General features: G+C 44.7%; 1 protein-coding gene across 2 annotated transcripts in view; it reads right to left on the reverse strand.

The window, feature by feature from the left end:
• Positions 1–546: 546 nt before the first annotated feature.
• LOC120545215 overlaps positions 547–18,930 on the reverse strand; it is a 25,845-nt gene continuing 7,461 nt past the window's right edge. The window contains exons 1-3 of one of the 2 annotated variants that reach the window (XM_039779353.1): positions 9,665–9,794; positions 9,381–9,539; positions 547–3,411 (exon numbers count right to left, since the gene is read on the reverse strand). In XM_039779353.1, the coding sequence (XP_039635287.1) occupies positions 648–3,411; positions 9,381–9,517 (2,901 nt within the window). In that variant the 5' untranslated portion in view covers positions 9,518–9,539; positions 9,665–9,794 and the 3' untranslated portion in view covers positions 547–647. Of the gene's footprint in view, positions 3,412–9,380; positions 9,540–9,664; positions 9,795–18,930 lie in introns of those variants that run through there. The other variant, XM_039779351.1, reaches the window with a different exon arrangement.

Here is an 18,930-nt window from a genome sequence, read left to right on the forward strand (position 1 = left end):
TAGAGGCGAGCCAGTAGAGATGTGGGGGACTTATGTAAACAGGTAGAGGCCTTGGTCAGGCTGCTGCTAGTAGTACCAGTGTCACCCAGAGAAGCAGAAAGGAGCTTTATGCTTTAAGAAAGGCAGATCAATTGTCGCAAGAGCATCTAAAGCATGCTGCAGTCTGCCATCTACATAGAAACATGATGGACAAACTGGATCTCAAGCTAATATGTAGACAATGTGTGTCTATCAGTGAGGGGCAAAGACATGTATTGGGTCATACACATGAACTTGTGGGTGCATGTATTAATATGGGAGGGGGAAGAAGACAGAGACATGGGGCCATGTTGCGGTAGACAACGATTTTACTGATAATTTCTGATAATCTCTTTTTGTGTACTATATAGTCTTTGTATATTGTGTAGAATTGCTGGGAATCCAATGGAATATTTTCTGTGAGAGGATCCCCTGCCAAATTTATGTCCCCACCACTTCTCAAATCAAATCTACACCATGTGGTGCTCCAAAATAAACAATTTTGGAAAAAAGGAAAACTGCCAGTGGTAAATTATTCAAATATTTTTATTAATTAACATGGTTTATGTGTGGCAAGTTTTGACTGAGCTGACAGTTGACTGAGCTGACAGTTGACTGAGCCGTGCCTTCTATTTGGCCTTGGGGCCATTCATCGGCGGGTATGGTGGAATGAGGCACTTCCATGACTCATCCCAACCTGAGAACGATTTGACAGGCATCTGCTTTTTCAGACCACCAGGCCGGACTGAGAGCCTCCAAGATTCTACCCACTCCTCAAAGAACTTTTCTGCAGTTTTGTCCTCCATCTTAAGTGTCTTTCCGGAAGCACGGCCTCTCTTGGGAAGTGGTTGAGTTTTACCCAACAGGTGGCATCCTGCCCACTTCTTCTGTGATTGTTTCTCCTTCTCAATGTTAGAGTACAAATGCTTCCTTGATTTGGCCTTGTTTGGGATAATCACCCTGGGGTCAACCGGTGTCTTAGACGTTTGGTCTTTGATCTGTGCGCTGGCCCCCTGTAGGAACCGATGGGAATTTCCCCATAGCTTGAAGGTTGCAGGGTTGTTGCTTAAGTTTTTGTTGTTGTTCTGTATGTTCTTTCCTCTTGACCACATTACTGTATAGTGACATTGGTTAGGAGAGGACTTCAGCCAGGGTTGCTCCATGTGGGGCATGGGGTTGGCGATCCTGAATGACCTTCCCCACTTAGATCCATGCCCAGCAGTATGTTGCTGCTGTGTAATGCCGCTCATGCTTTTTCCAGGTATCCCTGAAGATCCATAATGACTCGTTTGATGGCTCAGAAGTGACCCAGCTCTCCATGAAGCCTCCCACTGTTTCTCAGGATATCTTTCCCTGAACATCTGGTTGTCAAAAGACCGGCTCATTTTAGCTTTGGCTCTCTGCAAGGAAATCTTCTCTCTCTTAGGTTGAATCTCCATTAACACATCCACTTCATTCTCTCCAGCCACTTGCTCAGTCCAGTGCTCTGTGTGAAAGACAGACCACCTCCAGGCTTCCCTCCACTGGGTTAAGGAGGGTCTGTCATGGTGGAACGGAGTTTCTGAGACCATCCAGGCCACCTGCCAATCATTAACTGACCTAGCATACCTTCTCTGTGCCTGTGAAACACCAGGATGTTGGGAAGCCACACTTGAACTTGCTTGGCTAGTTTGTGCCCTTCCCTGCCCAGGTTCTGATTGGTGCTGGCGCCTCAAGAACCTCCATGATTCTCCCCAAATGCACTCCACGGTTGGCCCATTCTTAGGGAGTTCCATAGGCGCAAAGTGGTTCTGAACCCTAGCATGATCTACTCTGATTTGGGGCGTGGAGGACCAACCCTGCTGCCAAGGCTCCGGCTCCTGGCGCAGGGGCTGAGAGGTGAATTTCCACGAGTCTTTCCACTCTGAGGCATTGGGCTTCATGTCTCCTCCCTGTTCAGATCCCCTGAAAGGCCTTGAAGGGTCAGGCCTCATTCTTCTTCTCTCCATTCTCATTCTGTGTTTCAGTGTCTTCCAGGAGTCAATCCATTCTGTGGCAGACATAACATTTTCCAGATGTTTCAGATGGCGCAGCTTAGATTGAGCAAATTCTTTCTTTGGGTGATAGATCACATCATGTTTCAGTTGCTCATAGCATGAGTCTGCTTTCTCCAATGTTGAATAATGCTCCTTTGTGTTGTTATCCACCTTTTGAGTCTCCAAAGCAGTCTCCATCATTGGTGGCGAGTTCTTCAGAACTTTCTGTATTTCTTCACATGGTTTTGAGTTGTTTTTGGTCACCTGCCAAGACTTGCTCCATTCAGACAGAGCATTAAATTCATTGCAGAGCTGCACATACAGATCTCTATGCTTCTGCTCACGAGACACAAGCATGACTTTGTGGAGATGTGACTCTCTCAGCTGGCTGTGATCCTCATAGGTACCACTGTGATCTTGCCTTAGAGAGGGATCTGAATTCTTGTGCTTGTTGAAGACGACCATGGCTGCTTTCCACGAATCGGCCCACTCTGGATTGTGAGATTTTTGAGGCAACTTGGATTTGTTGCAGCCATGGTGGTTGACAAGCCTCCAACATTCTTCCCACTTGGAGCTCATCCCTCTATCATCCCGCTTTTTAGCAATAGACTCATTCATTAGACCATCATTTGAAACAGCAAAGGGATCCCGCTGACTTGCTGGCTTGGTGGATTTCCATGACTCGCTCCACTCTGATGAGGACAAGGCTTCATTTTGGTGCTGAGTCTCCACCAGTGAGGTGAAGAATCCAAATTTTGCGACATTTTCTCCATTTGTGACAGATGCATCCTCCATCTTTTTTTTGTCCGATTTTCTCCAGGACATCTGCCACTCCTCAGTGGGAATACTTAAGTCTAGCTCTTGTGATTCCACCATCCGGTAGTCAGGTTTCTTCCAGAGATGGAGGCTGTCAGCATCCATCAAGTTGGGGTTGGGTCCATTTAGCCAAGGGCTGCCTGCTTCAGTGTGAGGCTGCTGGGTAGCAAACATCCAGCACTGGCCCCAGTCTGATCTAGCTTCATCGCCCTCTGCTGGTAATGGCAAGCATTTGTTGTACTTCCATGATTTCCCCCACACCATAGCAGAAGGTTGAGTCTGGCTGATAAACATGAGTAATTGTAGCCTTTTAAAATGATTGTTCTGCCCCTTTTTGTCCTTGTAGTTGGGGGCTGGAGTGGAGAAGCCTCTGCTTTGTTCTCCTGGTCTGCCGATTGGACCTGAACCTTTACCACGTGGAAGAGTAGGAGTAGCCTGTGGTAGCTTGCTCTTCCAGACGTTGTTGTTGTTGGTCTGATTCTCAGCAGGTTTAGGTTTCCTCTGCACCCTTTTGTAATGTCCCTGTCTAGCAGCCAAACGATTTGCCCAATCCTGGTTAATACTGTGGAAAAAATAAGATAATAATATAATGTAATAACAATATAAGAAAAAAGGTAAAAATGTCCACAGACAATATGAGTACATGCAACGACAACGTCTCTTAATGACAGAAAAAAATGTGTACTTTATCTTCCTGGAAACTTAAAATATATTTAATGGCAACTTCATTCTTGCATAAAAACGCTATCGTTTAATGGAAGTGTTGCCTGCCCGTTTGATTGACCTACATCGCCGTCTTTAGACCATGCTGCTGACAGGGGAAAGATATTTTTGTCAGTGATGGCTGTCAGAAGCTAATGTTGTCCTCCCCCTCACACTTTGTGGTGCTGTGTTGTGTAACAGCTGTACAGTAGAGTAAAAAGGGCTAATATGCACAGAGGAAGTCCAAAGGTGTGAGGGCAGCAGTATGTGTGACTGTACTCTTTATATTTAGGCCTGTGGCGACACACTGTGTGTAGGGGGGAGCTAATGTTTCTGAGTGATGGTGCAATGATACTACAGTACAATACTGACTGACATAATAGCACACTCTTTCTATGAGTATACAAAAAACTGGCACTGGTCTGCTGCCATGCTTAGTGGGTTAGGGTTAGACATTTTAGGTTATTGTATATATCATCAGAAATACATTTGAGAACCTTATTTTTTACATGTGGATTTGTGTTACATACAACAATAAGAATGTGTGTGCATTGAAAAATATTCAAGTGGAGTCATTTATATATAAATCCTGAAATACATTTGTGAATCCTTAATAATATTTTTATATTTTATGTAATTAATCTAGAGCAGGGGTCGGCAACCTTAGGCACGCGTGCCACCATGTAACAACGCGTTACCTTAAAGGTGCTGTAGGTAGGATTGTGAAGATCCAGGACTTAGCCAAAAAATTTGAACATCGACAACTTCTCAGTCCCTCCCCCCTTTCTGCTAAAGCCCAAAACGGTCTCGTAAGCCCCTCCCCCCACAAGGGAGAATGAATGCGTGTGCCTGAGCAGTGATTGACATGCGTGTTAGACACCCCCCCTGGCCCTGATTGGTGCATCTGAACAGGGAGCCATACCTGCAAACTAGTCACTTTTCGGCGAAAATCGCCGTTTTGAATGGGAAAATGTCATCCACGTGAATCGTGTAGATCGGAAGAGTTTTTATTTGGGGGGGGGTCTGGGACTCGGTGCCTTAACGATATACCTGTCAAGTATCCCGTTTTGGCCGGGAAAGTCCCGTATTTTACCCTTCTTTCCCGCCGTCCTCCCGTATTAGTATTTTCCCGTAAATCTCCCGTATTTTAACCTGCGTTATTAAAAAATAATACCCCGGGTCCGAGCGGAGTTAAAAAAAAAAAAAAACATTCCCAATCTGAGCTCTGTCACTAGCCTCGCGATAACTGCCACCTGCAGTAGCCTACTACAGGTACTGTAGGTGGCAGTTGTCGCGGATTAGTGGTCGAATCAGATGAGTGAGAACGGATGATGGACGCCGAGCGCAGAGACGGTGCGCTGCCAAAACTTCTGAAGGCTTTACTGTGCATTCCCCATAGCAATGCAAGTTGAGAAAGGGTGTTTAGCATGGTACGAAAGATTGTTACAGAGAATAGGAAGACGTTAGACAACAGAACTGTTTGCGCTCTACTCTCATGTAAACCACTCTGTAAACCACTCTGGCCCAGCCCACAAATACACTCCTTCCAAAACAATCTTAAAGAATGCAAAGTCTGCAACAAATTTATACAATAACTCACTAAAAGAGTAAAGAAAATTTATGTGAAATGAAAAGAAAAACTGTAAAAGCAATATGAAATGAAAAGAATGTGTGGAATGAAAATAAAATGTAAAGACAAGCAATGTTATAAATTGTAAATGTTTTCAGCATTCTGCATCAAGTGGTGATTTTAGCTTTCTTGTACACCTGTCTTAAAATGTAAGGGATACTGGAGCTTGGTTGGGGTGGTGGGACTGCTTGCGGTGGGCGCCGGAAAAATGTCCCTTATTTTCAAATCCAAAACTTGACAGGTATGCTTAACAACCATTATCTACCGGACCGAATAGCAACGCGGATTCCGGTGCCTTATTTAGGTGCCACTTAAATGCCTGCGCTTCTCTCTGATGCTCCGAAAACGGACGTTAGAGGGAACTGAAACATCGCTGCACGTCACACTAGTTAACACTAGGCTACACCTGACAGCAGGTAACGTTAGCCTACCGTTAGCCAGCAGCTGGAGTAAACACGGTTAAAATGCTGACAGCTAAACGGTTTAAAAGTGTGTCTATATTTCACTGGGGAGGATTCTAACACCAGTCTATAGCTGCCGTTGTCTGAAAAACAACACAGAGTTGCGTTAACTTGAATTTCGCCTCGCCAGCCTCATGCTGCATTCAAAGTTGTTGTAAAATAGCCTTTTCACATCCAGTGGTTGTTTTTGTCGGAATTTACTGGTGAAATAAGTTATTGTTATAAGTTATTATTATTAAATTTTTTATAAATCATTTAATTTTGACCCTGTGGCCTTAGCAATAAACAACCCGTTCCTTAATGTCGCTGACTGTTTTGGGCTCCTTTTTTTTTTTTTTTTTCGATCAACTTTTTATTGTTTTATATTTTTGAACATACAGAACAGACAAATACAATTGAACAAGGTGCTTTTTTATTTATAATATATTATTTATATACGATACGTTTTTATATATATATATATATATATATATACACACACCGGGAAAATGTTGTGTTTTCCTTTTATTGAGTTGTATCCCCACCATAGACTGTATAAAAACCATCCCCATCCGCGTGCAGCAAAGACGCACCCCACTCTGCCTCTGCTCTGATTGGCTAGTAGGCTACTAGTAACGCTGCTGGCTGACTGGGCTCGTAGCGGGATGTCGAAATGGCAGGCCCACTAGCAGGCTAAAGTTAATGTTCGGGCATTCCAGCACTCATGGACAGAAGAGTGGGGTTTTGTGTTTCAGAAGGACCGTGCTCTTGCTTAAAGCCAATGCCTGAAACAACAAAAGGTGAGGACATAGCCAGAGTTTTTCTGGAGCGTTTTGAGGAGCGAAGGATTGACATTAGCAAGATTTTTGCAGTGACAACAGATGGTGCCCCACCATGGTCGGGAAACAGCGTGGAGCAGTCATATTAATCGAGGAACAAGTTGGTCACCCCATCATGAAACTTCACTGTATAATACAACAAGAAAATATTTGTACAAAAAATGTCAAATTCAGATCTTAATGAGGTTATGGCTACAGTGGTGAAAGTTGTTAACTTCATAGTTAATCAATCTGCTCTAACACACCGACAGTTCACGTCTCTGCTCGAGGAAATGAACTGCGCATACTTCACACGGCAGGCAAAGCATAGCTCGTTAGCTCAGCAAGCAAGCAACATGTCGGTAAAGGATATTTGCTGTTTGTTTAATGAGAATTTACGAATAAAAGGCACCATTTCAGGGTCCTGGTCCATATTCCAAAAGAACGATCCAAGAGAAAAAAGCATTAGCGAGCGGCTAACAGAATTAGGGCTACCGCTGTCTGAAAATACTGGTTAGCTGATTGGATAAACCATCTGTCTATCACCACCTATGTTGTTCTCGTTGCGTCACACCTAAACCCGCCTCAAAAACAAAGCTGATTGGTCGGTCGTTTGGCGAACGGTTCCAAATTTTCTCTATCTCAAGATGCCAGACTGATCTGCGAGTGGAAAACTGGAGCCCGCCAGATCAGGACGGTCTCATGAGGCTAGCTATAAAGGCCTTCCTGGCTGAAAAAGGCTAAGACTATCCTGAACTGCAGGACGAGGAGTGGGTTGTGAAACTTATGTTTCTCACGGACATTACGGGACACCTCAGCGAGCTTAATCTCCACCTGCAGGTGCAGGGCAAACACTTTTGGACATGTACGACACATGGGCTGCTTTTGTTGGAAAGCTGACAATTTTTTCAAGAGACATTGCCACCTCCACTTTCCGCTACTTCAGACTCTTAAGGGAGCTGTCACAGCATCAGCACCGCTGAAATATGCAAATACATCAGCGGGCTTGAGTCGGAGTTTACAACACAATTTCGTGAATTTCAGAAGAATGGACCCATGTTCTCATTCTTGATTAAACCTGAAAGCTTTGATGGACATGAACTGGATTTATCTCTGATGGGCTGGCTGGATATACAGGACGTGGAAATGCAGCTGATTGAGCTGAAGAGTTCAACACTGGGTGACAAAGTTTGCAGAGCTGGAAACAGCTGGGGCTGGGATCACATTGACTGGTAGGCATCTGTTTAATGTAGCACATATGACTTTACATACAAGGGCTCTGTCCAAGTCTCTTTTTTTCATCTTAGATGTGTTTTCATGGCAGCATTCTTGTATAGTGTATGTTACACTTAATTCTCCCTTTGTGACATTTGCTGCCATTGCAACCTTTTTTGAAATGAGGCAATATCATTGCAAGCAGTACACGAAAGGGGAACTGTGCATATACATATGTAAATCATCCAAGTATGAAGTGTATTGCTGACAAGATTAATGATTTCAACTCAGATGTGGATGTTTCATAAGCATGGCAGCATTATTGTATAGTTCTCATATTTGTGTTTGTTACTCTTAATTCTCCTGTTTTGACATTTTCTAGCCATTATAACTGCCTGAAGTTTAAGATGATAAAGAAGATTGGTGTGATGTTGGTAAGGTTAATGATTTCAACTCAGATGTGGATGTTTTCATATGGAATAAAATTACAGATTCCCTGGATATTACATTTTAATGTGATGTCATAATTAAACTTAATGTTGACATGGCACACTAATAAACAAGACATTTTGAAAAGGGCACATCATATCAAAAAGGATGGCGACCCCTGATCTAGAGAGTAAATTGACTTCATATTTATGAACAGAACTCCACAACTAAACCTGGTGTTTGCTGTTATGTATCTCCACTCTGTGCAGACTGTAAAAACATTAGTTGTCCGTTTATCCAGCTATTTATTACACCTCTCAGTAAATCTGTTCAGCTGTGAAATCACAAGACACAAGAGTCATGATACATAATCTCTTCTAGTATGTAGCTCACTCTGAGCTCTGGTGTCCGGGTTAACTGATGATATTTATGTGGATGGATCAAATTTCCCTCACAAGACACCTTCATTTTTTACCTCTAAGAATTTTATATAGATAGATAGATAGATAGATAGATAGATAGATAGATAGATAATATGTTTCCCTGCCTGTCTTGTTTTTGATATCCTTACATGTCTTTTTGGAGTTTTGCCTGGTTGTCTTTTTTTGGCTTGGAAGCCTGATATTGGCCGATAAGGAACAGTCCATCAGAGAGTTGAATTGTTTGACCAAATAAGGACATATAAGATTTGACCAAAATCTTTCAGAGCGGTGAGTCGACAGATTGCTGAAGTAGAAGAGATTCTGTGATTTATTTATGAATGTATTTTTTATGAGGGGATGCAGGAAGACTAGAATGTCTATTTCTCTGTATGTACATTGAGAGCAACACAAAACTGAGTCAAATTCCTTATATGTGTGCACATACTCAGCCAAAAAAGCCGATTCTGATTTGGATTATGGTCTTTATTGTTCTAGTACATTCAGCTAGCGTAAATTCAGATGAGTGAATCTAAGTTTCCTGACTGGCATGTATTTCGCTCTGCAGGTCAGTAAGACACCTCAGGAATGTAGAAAGGTCAGTATCATGTACAAATCTTATCCTGCTGCTGAAGATATTCAATAAAATAAATAAATTAAGAAGAATAAAAAAGATTTGCTAAAAATGTTTGGGGTCTGAGCAATCTCTCACCAAATTTCCTATTGCTCTACTACGAGTGGCTACTATCCAAAGAAGGCAAAATTCCAAGACAATCTTGAATGAAAATGAAATGTTGATGCAGAGACTAAGATTTCCTAAAGCCCAGGCTGTGTTAAGGACTTGCAGACACACATACAGACAGAGTTTGTGTCCTTACGACGGCAGAGCGCTCTTCTCTCTTCGTTCGTGCTCCTGCAGCATCTTCTGGTCATACTCTCTCGCTCGGATCTCCCACACGTTCTTCATGATGTAGGCCTCGCAGCCCACCACCTCCGGGTTCTTCTCATTCGACATCTTCAAACTTGCTTCAAACTTCCTGCACACACAGGAAAAAAGATAAAGAAGCCTCTGATGAGTTATTATCTTGTCCACAGTTTTTCCTTTTTGCAGATGGCGATAGTCCTATCCTAAAGTGTACAGAGGTGGACGGCTGTAGCTTACAGGGGTAATGCTGTTTAGGATCTGTGGGAGATGCTGCAGGCAGCTCTGCTCTTTTATACTGTCACTCCCAGAGTCATGAATCTGATGGATGTCTGAGGGGCTGTCCTAGCTCAAAATAGAACAGCGTCCAACACACATACAGAGAGAGAGAGAGAGAGAGAGAGGAAGACCCACTGCTTTCTCTAGGAACACATTAGTGTTTGCTCCAATAAGAGATGCAGGTTTGGCCTGAATAATGTTACGGGATCATCACTCATAACGCATGACCTCACTCACAAAGGTTTTATTTTCTTATTATTCTTAATAAGAAATAAGAAATTCTTATTATTTTCTGTATTGCAAAATAGGGTTACAATAAGACATATAACACATCTGATTTGTTGGTGAATCCTGATTGTTCTCACACTGAACACAGAGTTCCCTCCTATTAAACTTTATATGGGGCTCAAGTGAATCTTCTTCCAAAGCATTGTGGGATTTGATAGTGATTAGTGATTTGCCGAAAAAAAGAAGAAAACAAAGTAATTGATGATGAGTTGGGGAGCGATTTAAGAGATTTAAACAAACATGCTGAAAACATGACAGTGACAAATGATCACCTTCTAAAGTTGTTCTGGCTAACACGTTAGCACACAGCTGCCTCCTTCCACTCAAAGGTCAAAGGTTTTTGAAGTCATGTTGCTCTTTTCCCAGGGAATTATTTCTATAAATTAAGTTTAGTTTTTAAAACAGAACTGCACATAATCAATCACAGAATGACATGCATACTAGTTTTCAGGTTTTGTCACATAGCAGAACGATAGTTACGTATTGTAACTCCAGATTCTATGAGTATAGGCGCAGCCCTCTAAGAGCTATCACTATTGGGTTTATCCCTTCGCGCATGCGGCCTCTCTTACGTCCGCATATACTGTATATTACAGTGGCGCGACCAGAGATCTGCTCCCAACATCAGCATTTTTCTTCAGCCAATGTTTGGTGAAGCAAGGTGGCCCGAATCTTAGAGGGCTGCGCCTGTACTCATAGAATCTGGAGTTACAATACATAACTATCGTTCTATTTCGTATAGGCTTCGCCCTCTAAGAGCTATTGCTATTGGGTTAAGGGCGAAGCTGATGTTTTCAACGCCACCTGCGACACAAGGTCCACAAGCAGAACGTAGACTAATTCATCTTCCTATTTCCACTGAACAAGGTTTAATGAATCAAAACATTATTTTGATGAGAAAAAAACCATGTCATCATCATGAGTAGACCTACTGATCGTGAGGCCCATGTCATGCTCCGAAAGAGTCGCACCTTGTGTGCATTCTCTGTAGTTAACGAACAGCCGCTGTGTTCGTCTGATGTCTGTCGTGCTTAAAACGTACTGGAATAACGTGCGCACCGGGCAGGTCGGTGAGACGCCTCCTCTGCCTCATTTTTATGAGGCGGAGGGAAAACTCCCTTGCCCGAAGGTTGTTAAAACTTTCGCTGTGATGATAGATTTGGCTGTAAAAGTGGCCGCGCTCCCGTCCCCTCTAATTGAGAGGAGAGCGCATAAATCACACACCCTCTTAGCCGACGTCAAGGCGAAGGAGGAGTGCTGTTTTTAGTGACAGCATCCTGAGAGGGGCTTGTGCCAGAGACAAAACCTCTCTCTCCGTAGGCTTTAATCATAGATGGAGCCAAATCATTATCCACCAATGTTTGGAGGTAGTTAACACTAGGGGCAGAGGACATGACATGGGCTCTGCACCCGTCTCCGTGCACCAGCGCTGGAAAGCAGACCAACGCCCTGTGTAACACGCCGTAGTAGAGGGGTCTCTTGCGCCCTGAATAGTGCGCACCATGGCAGGGAGCAAGCCTAGTCTCTGCAAACGTTCCCGCTCAGCGGCCAGCCCCACTGCCACTGGCTTATCACCGGGGGGTAAAAATTTGCGTCTTTCAGTTGTGACAGAGCGTCCTCGTGCCACGGTAGTTGTCAGGGGACTCTAGTAGCTGAACCAGAGTTGGGTAGCAGAATGCGCTTGTGCGCTCCGGTGCCGCTAGAATGACTGACAGATTCTCCTCCTGGATGCGTTCCAGGAGGCGAGGGAACAGAGGGACCGGGGGGAAAGCGTATAGGAGGGTTCTGGTCCAGGGTTGGTGGTAGAAGGCGCTGACGCCGAGAGGTGGATTGTCCCGTGTGCTCGAGGAAAAACTACAGTGCGCATGTTCTCTCGTGAGGCGAACAGATCCACCTCCGCTTTCCCAAACCTGCTCCACAGCTTCTGAACAATAGTGGGATTCAATTTCCACTCATTGTGAGAGGGCCCTCCCCTCGACATTAGGTCTGCCGCCTGGTTCAAATAACCCCGGGGATGTAAACCACTTCGAGGGACAACAGATGACTGTGGGCCCACAGCAGGAGGCTCCTGGCTATCTCCAATAGCCGGGCAGAGCGCACGTCGCCTTGACGGTTTATGAACGCTGCTGCTGTAATGTTGTCTGTCCGCACAACGACATGTCTCCCTGCTACCACTGGGGTGAAGTGTTTCAATACCTTCAGCACCATGGACAGTTCCAGGCAGTTTATGTGGGGGAGAGGGGGAGGTGGCCATTCTCCTCCCACCACCTGTGACTCGCACATTCCTCCCCAGCCGGTAAGGGATGCATCCGTGTACACTGTCACGTATGACGTCTCTTTGCCCAGGGGAACCCTGGTTGACAGGGTCCGGGGGTTTCCCCAATATGCCAGGTCTGACTGAAGAGAAGGCGGGATGGTCAGCATCCGCCACTTGTGGCGTTTAGGGTCAAGGTGCTGAAAATGGAACCACCTCTGGATTTTCCTCATGTGGAGGAGACCCAGGGGGACTACCACGTGACTCGTAGACATCATGCCGAGAAGACGCATCACAGACAGCGCTGACACTGTTGTGTGAGGCGTGATACGTGACAATAGAGAGCTTAGTGCGTCCAGCCTTGACGCTGACAGTTTGGCTCTCATAGTGGTTGTCTGTAAGGGGACCAGCGAGCTCTTTTTGCCAGTTTATGGCAAACTCAGTATCTGTAGGTGCTGCCCAGACTCCATCCATTGTGTGGTGTGCAGCTCTCTCCTGGGAAGGAGCCATAATGAATAAATCGTCCAAATAAAAAGGGGCTTTGATCCCTTTTCTCTGTAACAGCTGTAAAGCCATCTCCATGCATTTGGAGAACGTGGAACGTGGAAAATGCGTCTCACAGATCCACGGAAGTGTGCCATACATGGTGGTGCACACATTCAAACACGTGTCTGACCGTCAGCTTGTGGGATGGGTGCCTCATAATGTTCATAATTGAATTTAGACAGGTCAAGAAGGGTTCCAGTCTGCCCGTCTTTCCCGGTGTGAGAAGTAACAGGAACAGAAACCGTCGTTCTCTTCTACTGGAGGGACGCGGGGGAAAAAGCATCCTGTGCCCGCAGCTCCGCCAGCTCTGACATCAGAGCAGCTATCTCCCCTGAGGTGACACGGCTAATTCCAACACACCGTTGAAAAGGAGGAAGAGGCTGGTAAACTGGGCTGTATAGCCTTTTGTGATAAGCTTGCCAGCCATGCATTCCTGGATGGCAAGCTTTCCCACACTGCGCCCCGCTCTGACCATGCACATCCATGTGTTGTCTGTTGCCATAGCAACAGAGAGCGCGCCGCTATGCTGTGTATTCAGAGAACGCATGGCGGGGCAGTCATCGAGTCAGAGCTCTCCCCGTCCCACCAGACGGCCGGGGGAGGAGTGACTGTGTAGCACGCACATACAGAGTGGGCGCTCGCTCCCGTTGTTTACACAGTGTGGGAGTGACCGGGCTCCGCCTACGGCACCACATGTGTGCAATGCGTCAGAGCCGTTGTCTGAACGCGAGATAGCATTATAGCTTTCACCACGCCGGTAAGAGCCGGGGAAAAGCTGGCGAGTTGAGGTGTATAGCCGTGTGTTGATTGCTGCCATAGCAACAGAGAGCGCTGAGCCTTCCCACACTAGAGCGTGACAGAGAGAGTGGCACGCACATGCCTTTATGACGGCTGTTACACAGCAGTGAGTATTGCGCCCCCCAGCAGCTATGAAAAGGCAGTAGTTCGATTCTCACAAGCCGTTCTCTCAACACTCTCACCATACGGAGTAATCAGCTGGGAGGTGGAGAAAAACTGAGTAGGCTATAAACACGCACTCTGAGTGGGTGTGTGTAAGCATATCAATTCTGACACAGTGTGGCTGGCTCTAACCGCATACTGCATGTGACGTGGTGGCGAGCCTGTCTCACAGACTGTATAATAGTAATATACAGTCTCTGGCCTGTGTGTGTGAGGCATTCTCATGAGCCGTTATCTCAACACTTTCACCACACCGAGTAATCAGTTGGGAGGTGGAGAAAAACAGAGAAGGCTATAAACACGCACTCTGAGTGGGTGTGTGTATGCCTAACAATTCTGACACAGTGTGGCTGGCTCCAACCACATACTGCCCGTGGGCGTGGCGGAGAGCCTGTCTGCGAGTGTGTGAGGTGAAACGTGGGGTCCAGCGACCGCAAGATGCCCAGGGGGGACAAGGCAGACTGACTGAGAGGGAAAAACCTTTTAAAGCTTTTAAGGGAACTGTGTTCCCCTTAAAAAAACGGCGTTACACCTCGGTGCCGCCCTTGTGGCCAAAGCCCCGCTCTCTAGGAGGTGTGTTACCGCATCCCCCCACAACCTACAGCCCGTGGCTGCCCCAGCCTCAACGGGAACAGCCAAGCTTAGCAGTCATGGTGAATACAGCAGAGCTAGCGGTCATGCTAGCAAAAAACGGTATTGTTCAGCGCTTGGGCCACCTAGGCGGCACACTGGTACGCGCGGTCAGTGAGCGAGCATGGACCTGGTTTCGGGGAGACGGCGGTGTGGGCTTCCGTCGGCCGAAAAAAGGGGGCCGTCAGAAGCGGGATGGAGGCCAGGCTCTGCCAGCGTGACGGGGCCGCCGTCCATTTCCTTGGCTACTCGGCATTCGCACAGGTCAAGAACAAGAACCTAGCGGTGGGCAGGGAGCCCGCCCACTGCAGAGGAGAGAAAGAGGAGAAAGCCGCCAATGTGGTGCTCCTCTCCTGGGACGGAGACAGTTGCCATAACGGGACTCGTAGTCCTCCCCCGTTACAAGCTTCAGTCCTCCCAACGGGGAGGAGGGAGAGCCGACGAGGGAACCGTCTTCGGGGGATCGAGTCAGCGGACTCGTGCCCGCCAAAGGGGTCCCCTTCCCAGCTGTCTGGGTGCCGCCGCAGGCGGTAACCTTACCTTACTCAACTGTCCGCTCAGCTGCCATCGTCTGCTGCTTCAGTTCCTCTGGCGGTAAGCGACCGCAGAACTGCCGGTGGCCGGCGGGGTACCAGCAGGCCGGTGGCAGGATGTAGCCGGTCGGTACACGGCAGACACCACTGTTCTTCGAAGTCTTCAAAACTGCTTGTCGCTGAAGAAAAAATGTGAGCAGATCTCTGGTCGCGCCACTGTAATATACAGTATCTGCGGACGTAAGAGAGGCCCATGCGGGGCACAGGGCGCGAAAGAAAATCTTCACGACTGTGCATGCCCGAAGGGATAAACCCAATAGCGATAGCTCATAGAGGGCGAAGCCTATACGAAATAGAACTGTAAGCTGCCATGTAAGCATGAAAGATAATCAGAAGAAAGCCCTTCAGCTGAGAAGATGATCCAGCTCCACAGAGTCGTGTTTGTGTTCGCTTGCTGGATTTAAGTCCTATGTTCACTCATGTTTTAGCTCTGGTTTGGTCTCTACCAACTCACACTCGAGAGGTTCCACTTCCTTCAGCAGACTTGGTGAGGATTCTCTGGGTTCAGAACTCGCAGAGACACCATCACACGTTTGTCATTGGATTCATTGATAATATAACAATATTGATTAAAGTTAGTAATAAAGATAAAGTTAAGATGTTGATGTTCCCTGCAAATAATCCTTTCATACCATATGCAAGTAATAATGGAACTTATAATAAACATATAGTCATAGAACAATAAAACATTTGTTCTGATGATAAGGCTTGAGGAAAAGTATCCATAGCACATTCAGAGGTACTTTGGTCAGTACCTTCTTGTGAAATCTCCCTCTGAACTGTGAAGTATTTGCCAAAAGCATTGACAGCCATCTTTGTTCTGAGGCGTCACTGCTTGCAGGTCTAAAGCACCGCCTAATGGAGCTTTGACCGAACTCAGTCAGTAAAGTGAGACATGGTTTGGTTTCTGCTGGGCCCTGAGCCTGCATCAGATCTGAGTTGTCCTGTGGGATTTGAAGTTGAAGTTTGATGGTGCATGTATCCAGCTCACACCTTCTGCTAAATTTATAGCCAGCTGCGTGGAACGGCATGCTGGGAATGTCAGCGCTTCTGGAACACAGACACGCTGACATCAACCAGCGATGACCTCAATATTTTTTCAGGTTGTCGACGCATATGCAGGACGCAAAAAACGAAAATTACTGTTGCACTAGTCTGGACATCTTACCGTGCCAACGTTGCTATAAAGTTGCCTAAATGCCTAAATGCGGCCTCTCAAATTGATGCATTTGTAGACGGTGCTACGACATGCCTACGGACGACCTTAGACTCCGTTGCTCCCCTGAAAAAGAAGATGATGAAGCAAAGGAAACTAGCACCTTGGTATAACTCTCAAACTCGCAAATTAAAACAAATCTCGCGAAACCTCGAATGTAAGTGGCGTTCCACAAAAGTGGAAGAATCTCGTTTGGATTGGCAAGAAAGTCTCAAAACCTATAGGAAGGCCCTAAGAAAGGCCAGATCAGACTATTACTCATCACTAATAGAAGAAAACAAGAACAACCCAAGGTTTCTTTTCAGCACTGTCGCCAGGCTGACAGATAGCAACAGCTCTACTGAGCCATCTATTCCTCTAGCTCTGAGTAGTGATGACTTCATGAGCTTTTTATTGATAAAATTATAACAATTAGAGATAAAATTCATCACCTTTTACACTCAACTTCTAACGGTTCACCTTTAAACGCAGAGTCGCTAGAAATAACGACTAGTCTCGACATATACTTAGACTGCTTTTATCCTATAGACCTTCAACAACTAATGTTAAAGATATCCTCAGCTAAGCCATCTACCTGTCTCTTAGACCCCATCCCAACGAGACTACTCAAAGAAGCATTACCTGTGGTTAACACCTCATTACTAGATATGATCAATATGTCTCTATTAACAGGTTATGTACCACAGTCATTTAAAGTAGCTGTGATAAAACCTCTTCTGAAAAAACCCACCCTGGATCCTGAGGTCTTAGCAAACTATAGACCTATATCTAACCTTCCCTTTCTATCCAAGATCCTTGAGAAGGTGGTTGCTAAGCAGTTATGTGATTTTCTACATAGCAATAGTTTATTTGATGACTTTCAATCAGGATTTAGAAAGAATCATAGCACAGAGACGGCACTGGTGAAAATTACTAACGACCTTTTAACTGCTGCAGACAAAGGTCTTGTCTCCATTCTTGTTTTACTAGATCTTAGTGCTGCATTTGACACTATTGACCATTCAATCCTGTTACAGAGATTGGAACACTTGGTTGGCATTAAAGGAATTGCTCTGAGTTGGTTTAGGTCCTATTTCTCTGATCGATCTCAATTTGTGAATGTTAATGATAAATCCTCCAAGTACGCTAAAGTTAGCCATGGGGTTCCTCAAGGCTCAGTGCTTGGACCAATTCTATTCTCCTTATATATGCTTCCTCTAGGCAATATTATTAGAAAACACTCAATTAACTTTCACTGTTAAGCGGATGACACCCAATTATACTTGTCAATCAAACCAGACGAAACCAGTCAGCTAGCTAAATTTCGAGCGTGCATTAAGGATATAAAATCCTGGATGACCTATAATTTTCTGATGTTAAACCCTAACAAAACTGAAGTTATTGTGCTGGGCCCTAAACACCTCCGAACTTCATTATCTAAAGATATAGCTACTCTGGATGGTATTGCCCTGGCCTCCAGCACCACTGTTAGAAATTTAGGAGTTATCTTTGATCAGGATATATCCTTTAATGCCAATCTAAAACAAACCTCAAGAACAGCCTTTTTTCATCTTCGTAACATTGCCAAAATTAGGAATATCCTGTCTCAAAACGACGCTGAAAAACTAGTCCATGCATTTGTTACTTCTAGGCTGGACTATTGTAATTCCCTACTGTCAGGTTGCTCAAATAAGTCTCTTAACCCTCATGCCCTCCTTAAAAAAACTTACTCTCGACACCTTCGAGGCAAAAATGTCCACGCACACAAAAACTGTTATTAAATCATCATATATCAATATTTTTTTCTGCTTTTTTTTCATAAATCACTTAAACAACTTCTAACCTAATCAAAACTACCAAACATTCAATCATTTTCAGGATTTTAACCCTTTACAGTTTTTTTCGATTGCTAAACGACAGTGGGCACAACTGGAGTCACATGTGCAAAACTCAAACTACAGTCTGCACTACCAACAGTCACCTGAGCTAAACAGTTCACATCACCTGCAAAACTCATTCAAAGCAACACAACTCTTAACACACGTCTCAAACAGTATGCACAGGCCTCACTGAGATAACACACACTGTCACTCAGAACACACTGAGGGTAAAAACACTAGCATCAAACACCAATACAGAAATTACAAACGTTCTCATCTTTACAGTTTGAACAATTTGAGTGACTTGACACTACTCAACAGTTTATTTAAGGAAAAAATATAGATTGTATACCATACCAATTTTTACATAAGGTAAACAAGAAGGAATGAAAATCATCAGTTTTCTTCAATAAAGTATTTTGTCTCTAGTAATTTATGGAATTACTGGGGGAAAAAAACTAAAGGTACATAACAGTACCAAAGAATAGTGTGACTAATCCTGCCTCTCTCCAGCATCATGTGGCAAGTTCTCTTCATCACATTGGATGTCTGCATCATCTCTAAATACAAATTAATGTGGTGTTTATATTGCTTTCACCTCCATTACTTTCTGAAAAATAGTAAGAACACAGTTTTACTATTGTAAAGATATAGTGTTTTTCACTTTTTTTTATAGCTGTGTACATAACCTCAGACATCTTACCTGGACATATTGGTATCTTTGCTCTTTTACCCGTTTCTCTCAAACAGTACAGTGTATAATTGTTTCATTCTTATTTGGTGTTTGTATACAAAAAAAGACTTTCTGAGCTTTCTCTGTATAAATACCATATATGTTCACTAACTAGTCTAAAACAAGACACCTGCTTAGGCTTTCAGCT

Source organism: Perca fluviatilis, chromosome 17, assembly GCF_010015445.1.
Source record: "Perca fluviatilis chromosome 17, GENO_Pfluv_1.0, whole genome shotgun sequence".
NCBI classification, from domain to species: domain Eukaryota; kingdom Metazoa; phylum Chordata; class Actinopteri; order Perciformes; family Percidae; genus Perca; species Perca fluviatilis.